Raw genomic sequence first — 6,875 nt, forward strand, 5'->3', positions numbered from 1 at the left:
GGGGGCGGCAGCGCGTGCGCGCTCCCACACGGGCGCGCGCGTGGGCGGGCGCGCCTCCCCCGGGGGCGTGGCCTTTTGGGAGGGCGTGGCCTTGAGGCGACAATTGCTTAAACACCGTCAGGGGCGTGGCCTGACGCCGGGAGGGGGGCGTGGCCCGCGCCGTCCCCTCCCGCCGATTCAAATTTGAAGCACGAGCTTTCCCGCCTGAATTTGTTTGCCCGCCGAGGTGACGTCAGCGGCGCGGGGCGCCCCGCAGCCAATGAGTGCGCGGCTCGCGGGTCCCCCCCCCGCCCTCCCGCCATGGAGCCCGCGGCCAGCAGCATCCAGGTGCTGCTCCAGGCGGCCGAGTTCCTGGAGCACCGCCAGCACCGGCACCCGGCCGGCCTGGCCGAGGCCGAGCACGGCTACGCCGCTCTCTGCCCTGCGCCGTCGCGCCGCGCCGTGGGCAGCGTCAGGTGAGCGGCGGGCGAGTGGATGGGTGGGTGGACGGCGGCGGCGGTGCTGATCCCCCGGGTCTTTTCCGCAGGTCGGTGCACAACGCGCTGGAGAAGCACAGGTACGGGGGCGTGCGGGGAGAGCGGCGGGGCAGGGGGTGGTTGGGCCCGTGCCTCTCCGTGGCTGAGCCCCGTGTCGTTCCCCGCCCGCCCGGCCGCAGGAGAGCCCAGCTGCGGTGCTGCCTGGAGCGGCTGAAGCAGCAGGTACCGGTGGGTGTGGGACCGTCCCGTTCCACCACGCTGAGCCTCCTGCACCGCGCCCGGCTTCACATCCAGGTGAGGGGGGTGGTGGCACCGGCGTCGCTCGCTCCCTGTGTGGGAACAGGGCCGCCCAGCTCGGCCCCCGCTCACGGCTCACCGGGCCCCCACAGAGGCTGGAGGAGCAGGAACTGAGGGCACGAAGGGCCAAGGACCGGCTGCGGGACCGGCAGCGGAGCCTGCAGCAGCGGCTGGAATCGCTGCTCCTGCCCACCGATGGGGAACGGGCACGGGCTGACAGCCTGGACTCATCCCAGATCTCAGAGCCCTCTGAGGAAGGTAAGAAAGGGGAAAGAGAGAGGGAGGCTGGGCAGGGAGACAAAGCAGCCAAGGGCCTGACCCGGCCTTCCCCGTGCCCAGAGGATGCCGAGGTAGAGGTGGATGGTGTGGTGTTCAGCGGGGACCTGCTGCCCAGCTTCGGCACCGGGAGGGAGCACAGCTACTCCAGCCCCCACAGCCCCGCATCCTGACGGTGCCCGCTGCCCTCCCTGCCTGCCTCCTTCCTGCTGGAAACCCAGCCCCACCAGCCTCATCACAGCTGCCAGGCTAAGGGGCCGCAGATGGGGGCAAGAGTCTGGCCTTACCCCCCCACAGCTGGGTGGCACTGGCTGTGGCACTGGGTGCATGGGGCTGGCACTGCGCTGTGGCACCTGCTGGGCACCACGAGGCACTGGAAGAGGTGCTGGAAGAAGGCCCAGCTGTCACTGAGGACACTCCCCTGCCTCCCCCTGTGCACCCACGGGCAGTCTGGGGGCTGCCTGGTGTGGGAACGGGGCAGTGCTGCCCACTGCAGACACCACTACAGAAAGGCTCTCCTGCCCCTGGAGGGCCAGGAAGGGGAAATGAGTGCATTAAGCAACCTGCCTTCGTGCTCCTGCAGCCACCCCGCTCTCTTGTACAGACCCAACATTTTTATAGTAAAGGCACTTGGTAAAACCCTGGCCTGTGTCTTCCCTGCAGAGGGCTGAACCCCCAGAGTGCAGAGCAGCGCTGGGCTCTGCTCCAGCCAGGCCAGCCTCAGCCAAATCAGAGGTGGGAGTAGATTCTTTAATGATAATTACATCTCAGAAAGGGTCAAGCAGCAGCTGATTGTCAGACTTATACAGTTTCATTTAAAAATATAAAATCTAAGGAGTCTCCTATCTGTCCTGGTGCAGCTGGCCCCTCACACGTACTGCTTCTTCTTGGTGGCTGCCTTGCTCGCCAGGTCCTTGGCTTTCTCCGTAGCAGCCAGAGCTGTTTCCTTGGCTTTCTCAGTTGCTTCCTTGGCTGTCTCCACCAGTGTTTTGGATGGAGCTTCTCCTACAACATGGAAGCTGTTAACCCCACAGGCGTGCCGGCTGGACCGGCCCTGACACTGAGGCACTTCCCCACGCAGGGAGGAAGATGAGCCCGGCCTTCCTGACCCCAGCACGTCCCGGGGGGAACCACAGGCACGTGACTGTGGCCATGTTCCACCCCCTCCTGCACTCCACCCTTGCCCTGCCCTGCAATCACTGCTGGCCTGATCCACTCAGGAAGAGCAGGCTGTGCCAAGATGCAGGGCAAAGGCAAGGGGTGAGGATTTCACAGTCAGATTAGTTCAAGCAACAACCTGCCCATGGACTGGAGTGTTCCCAGTGCGACCTCTAACTCCAAGAGACCCATCCCGGTCAGCCCCAGCCTGCCCTTGGTGCCCACCTTGCATTTTTGCTAGCACATATTCAAATCCCTTAGTGCTCTTGGTCACGTTGCTTTTGAACCTGGCCAGACCAAACTCCTGCAAGAGAAAAGTCAGTGAAGGTGTGAGCTCTGTCACACACAACCCCTAGGGCTTTGTCCCAGCTTGAAAAATCACAGTGACTTCCACAGTGATGGTTCTGGGTGCTGAGGATGGGGGGGGAACAATGGGAAAGGGTGTAAAACCAGCACAAGGAAAGGGTATAGCAGGGGCAAACAGCAGCTTTACTGCCTGAAAAATCACAGTGACCTTCACAGTGATGGGTCTGGGTGCCTCAAGAGCTCGCGAGGATGAGGGGGAACAATGGGAAAGGGTGTAAAACCAGCACAAGGAAAGGGTAGAGCAGGGGCGTGCAGCAGCTTTACTGCTCGAGCTCACCTGGATGGCCCGCGAGACGCCAAATAGGCTGGAGGATACCCAGGCTTCCCGCTTGACCTCGGTCCAGTTGCTGTTCTCGGGGTTCACCCGGTACTCGCAGCGCTCCTCCACCACCTGCAGGAGGCACAGCCCGGCCGTGGGCACCGCGGGGTCCCCTCCACGCCCCCCCCAGCCCAGCCCAGCCCAGCACCCACCATGAGACGAGCGTGGTTGATGTTCCAGGTGAATGTGGTCATGGTTCGGTTCTTGGGGTCCACGATAGAGTCCTCCAGGATGTAGACGGAGTGGGCGACATTGGCTGGGAAGAAGCGCTCTGCCCAGCGCGGCATCCGGTTGGTCTTGGTCAGGAGCCGCCGAGAGAGCAGCTTGTGGTCCGGCGTCACCTCCCGGTGCACGATGTCTTCGGTCAGGACATGTTTGCTAAAATGGGGAAGAAAACATCACGCCCTGCTCCTCGCCAGCTCTCCCGCGGGGCTGGCAATCGCCAGGAGCTGAGCGATTAAAGCAGGGAGGAACCAACTGCGCGCCGGGACACCCATCCCCGCCGGCTGGAGCCCGCGGGACCCCGGGGGACAGGGCTGGGCCGGGCACCGAGCCCAGCAGGGACCGGGGGGCGGGGAGGGCCCCGGCGCACCTGTAGGGGTTGGGGTAGCGCTGCCAGAAGGCGGCGAACACCTGGTCCCAGGGCCCCTTGAGGACGCCCAGGCTGGCGCAGTATTTCCCCATGGCCCCGGCCGGTGCGGCCCCGCCCCGCGGCGGCGGCGGCGCGAGGATGAGCGGGAGGCGGGTGGACGCCAAGGTGGTGCTGCTGGGGCAGGAGGGGGTGGGCAAGAGCAGCCTCGTGGAGCGCTGCGCCCACGGCCGCTTCCGCGCCGGGCCCTACCAGAACGTGAGTGACACACCGGCGCCCCCCGCGTCTCCCGAGCCTCCCCGGGATGAGCCCCTCGCGCGGCGCCCCCGCATCCTGCCCGTTTCCGCGCCGTGGCCCCGGGATGCTGCCACCCGCGTCTCTGGACGGCGGCCCCTCGCGTTGTCCCCCCGTGTCCCGGTGGGACCCGCCACGTCCCTCCCGCCCCCGCGGGTCGGTCCCTTCGTTTCCTCACCTCTCTCCGCACGCCCCGGGGTGAATTCCCGCGTGTCCCTGCGCCGGTTTCCGCCGTGTTCCCAGGCCGGGTGCCCCCGCATCCCCGGGCCGGTTCCCACCGCTCCTCCTGCTTCGCTTGCAGACGATCGGAGCCGCTTTTGTGGCCAAGGTGATGACCGTGGGCGACCAGACGGTGACCCTGGGCATCTGGGTGAGTGCAGCGGCGAGGGCTGTGCCAGCGCCCCGCTGACAGTCCTGGCCACCCCTGGTGAGGGAGCCCTGGGACCCTCCGAGCGCTGTGACCTGCCTGTCGCCCCCAGGACACGGCGGGCTCGGAGCGCTATGAGGCCATGAGCCGCATCTACTACCGGGGAGCCCGGGCTGCCGTCGTCTGCTACGGTAAGGGCATGGAGAACGGGAAGGGGAAGGAGCTGGGGAAGCTGTGCCTGTGGCTGCAAAGGGCCCGGGCCGGGGTGGTGACACCGGTGGGTCGGGCACTGAGGAGCAGCGTCAGCAGACCCCGATTCCTCTCCCCAGATCTCACCGACAGTGGCAGTTTCCAGCGAGCCAAGTTCTGGGTGAACGAGCTGCAGAACTGTGAGGAGGTGCGGGGGTCTGGGGGCTCTGAAGCCTCCCCAGAGGACAAGGGGGCTGCTGGTGGGACGTGGGCACACCCCACCAACCCTTTTCCTGCCGCAGGGCTGCCGGATCTACCTGTGTGGCACCAAGAGCGACCTGCTGGAGGAGGACAGGAGGAAGCGGGGGGTTGACTTCCACGATGTGCAGGACTACGCTGATGGTACGGCCGGTGCTGGCCCTTCCCGGGCTATGAGCACTGAGCGGGTGGGGAGTGAGGCAGGATTGAGCTGCTGTGTCCACAGCAGGAGCTCTGCCCTTGCCGTGGGCCCATAGCAGATCCAATGGCACCAGGGCTCCCTGTATGGTGAGGCACCGGCTCTGCCAGGGACCTCCCTGGGCACAGCGTGTCCTGACAGCGGCAGGCACGTGGCCAGCTGGGCCAAGGGGCCGGGAGCCCTGCCCTGTGTCCCTGCCAGCCTGCTGTCAGCAGCTGTGCCCCAGGGGTGACTCTGGGGGCAGACATGCCCATGGAGCTGTATCTGCTGAACCTGCAGCAAGTGCCAACCTGGGCCCTCATTTCAGAGATCAAAGCAGACCTCTTTGAGACCTCCAGTAAAACGGGACAGAGCGTGGGTGAGTAGCTCCTTGCTGGGGCCGTGTCCTGGCTGAGCAGGGCTGGGGGCTCTGCCTGGCAGGGGGGCACCCACACTTTCCATGCCTCCTCTCCCCCAGATGAGCTGTTCCAAAAGGTGGCCGAGGACTATGTCAACTTCTCCGCCTTCCAGGTGATGACAGGTGAGTAGGCAGGACGTGTCCCTCCCCAGACACCCTTCCCTGTGCCTCTGGGTGCAGAGCACAAGCTCTGGGGGTCTGGCAGTGCTCCCCTTGGGGCTCCTGTGGCTCCGTGCCAGGGATTGTCTCAGAGAGTTTGAGTTCCATCACAGCATCCCCATGCCTGCTCAGGCCAGGCTCAGCACATCCACCCAGCTGGCTCATGGTGGCATTTCAAAGCCAGGAGCCTTGCTGGGCTGCACGACTGGCTCAGCTCTGCACCAGCCCTGCCCAGGCATGCTCAGCCTGGCTGTGCCTCCTGCCCTGGGCTGGGCCGTGCTGTGTGAGCTGTGCCATGGCCCTGAACCTCGCCACTTCTCCACGGGGCACCAAACCCTCCCCAGGGGACCTGCCGGGGCCCACACCTGGGACCAGCAGCTTTGGTGGCGTGGACGTGCCAGCAGCCTGCTGCTCCTGCTCTCTTCCAGAGGACAAGGGTGTCAACCTGGGCCAGAGGAACAGTCCCTATTTCTACAGCTGCTGCCACCACTGAGCCCCTGTGCCAAAAGGGAATTGCTGCTGCTGGACGGGCAGCTGGCGCTCACCGGACTCCTCCGGTTTTTTACCTGCTGTGTTTTAGCTGTTGGGGCCTGTGTGCAGCACAGCTACGGACTGCTCTCCTGGCACACAGAGCGGCACAGGGCTGCCGTGCAGTGCCAGGAATCATGGACTGTCACTCTGGGGACCCCCTCCCTGCCACCTGTGGTGTTTATGGGAGCTGTGGTGGCCCAGCGGTGGCCAGTAACTTATTCTCTCAGAGATGCTCGATTCTTTGCAGATTTATTTAAGCGTCTTCTCTCGAGGTGTACAATGTAAATAAAACGCGTTGTGGTCTGAGCCGTACCCCTGCGCGAGGCCGTCAGGGCTCTCCCTTCCCTGCCTCCCCCCACTCAGCAAGACAAACCACAAGAGGACATCGAGAGTAAAGTTAAACTTTACTTTACAGTAATTTTTCTTCTATATACAAAGAATTACAGTACATGTTCTGGGAGCACCTGGGCAGGGCAACCCTCTTTTCATGATAAGTTTCACATACACAGCCAACAGTCTAAGGGGAGCAAAATGAAAGTAATCAATGGTCCAAGACTCTCCCCTCTCCCTCTTCTAAAAATAATATACATGCTGGAAATATGTAGTTTACTCTCACCTGCTCTGGCATTCCTTCTTACAACTGACAGATGACTCCTGGCCAGGGCTGAGCACCCCCTTTGTCCCCCCTGCAGTGCTCTGGCGCTGGCATCTGCCTTGGCTGGGATCCTTGACTCCTGATGTGTTTCCCTCTGCCTGAGCCTGCACAACAGGACCCTGTGGGGGACCCCCATTCACCACCACCCCATGGGCAGCAGACCTCAGATGGGAAGGAAGGCAGCGTGGGGCTGCTCACACCAAGGTTCTTCCCACGAGCAAACCTCTCACTCATGGCTCCAGCACGAGTTATGCTGCTGCCATGAGTCCCCACGTCCCTGGGCAGTGAGGAAGGGGCAGTGGGCAGCCACCCTCCCCGGGGCCCTCGGCCAGCTGGCAGCCAGGA

General features: G+C 64.0%; 3 protein-coding genes across 5 annotated transcripts; 2 read left to right on the plus strand and 1 right to left on the minus strand.

Moving 5' to 3' along the window:
- The first annotated feature begins 103 nt into the window (after positions 1-103).
- MXD3 (MAX dimerization protein 3) lies at positions 104-1,595 on the plus strand. Of its 2 annotated transcripts, XM_041397801.1 has the most exons (4): positions 104-455; positions 527-770; positions 866-1,031; positions 1,113-1,595. In XM_041397801.1, the coding sequence occupies exons 1-4, from the start codon at positions 301-303 to the stop codon at positions 1,220-1,222; spliced, it is 675 nt and encodes a 224-aa protein (XP_041253735.1). In that variant the 5' UTR covers positions 104-300; the 3' UTR covers positions 1,223-1,595. The 2 variants fall into 2 exon arrangements, with proteins under 2 accessions (XP_041253735.1, XP_041253734.1); XM_041397800.1 differs by having other exon boundaries at positions 866-1,595.
- Positions 1,596-1,785: 190 nt separating this feature from the next.
- On the minus strand, positions 1,786-4,086 carry PRELID1 (PRELI domain containing 1). 2 transcript variants are annotated; one of them, XM_041397586.1, is made up of 5 exons: positions 3,954-4,086; positions 3,045-3,270; positions 2,851-2,964; positions 2,433-2,511; positions 1,786-2,054 (listed from the first exon to the last, which is right to left on the minus strand). In XM_041397586.1, the coding sequence occupies exons 2-5, from the start codon at positions 3,177-3,179 to the stop codon at positions 1,918-1,920; spliced, it is 465 nt and encodes a 154-aa protein (XP_041253520.1). In that variant the 5' UTR covers positions 3,180-3,270; positions 3,954-4,086; the 3' UTR covers positions 1,786-1,917. The 2 variants fall into 2 exon arrangements, with proteins under 2 accessions (XP_041253520.1, XP_041253518.1); XM_041397584.1 differs by lacking the exon at positions 3,954-4,086 and adding an exon at positions 3,485-3,590.
- On the plus strand, positions 3,604-6,187 carry RAB24 (RAB24, member RAS oncogene family). Its single transcript, XM_041397587.1, has 8 exons — positions 3,604-3,739; positions 4,077-4,145; positions 4,255-4,333; positions 4,472-4,539; positions 4,634-4,733; positions 5,096-5,146; positions 5,246-5,308; positions 5,773-6,187. Exons 1-8 carry the CDS (start codon positions 3,623-3,625, stop codon positions 5,835-5,837), a joined length of 612 nt encoding a protein of 203 aa, XP_041253521.1. The 5' UTR covers positions 3,604-3,622; the 3' UTR covers positions 5,838-6,187.
- The last annotated feature ends 688 nt before the right edge of the window (positions 6,188-6,875 follow it).

The sequence above is a fragment of the Onychostruthus taczanowskii genome, unplaced genomic scaffold (genome assembly GCF_017590055.1).
Source record: "Onychostruthus taczanowskii isolate IOZ18803 unplaced genomic scaffold, ASM1759005v1 scaffold14, whole genome shotgun sequence".
Classification (NCBI taxonomy): Eukaryota; Metazoa; Chordata; class Aves; order Passeriformes; family Passeridae; genus Onychostruthus; species Onychostruthus taczanowskii.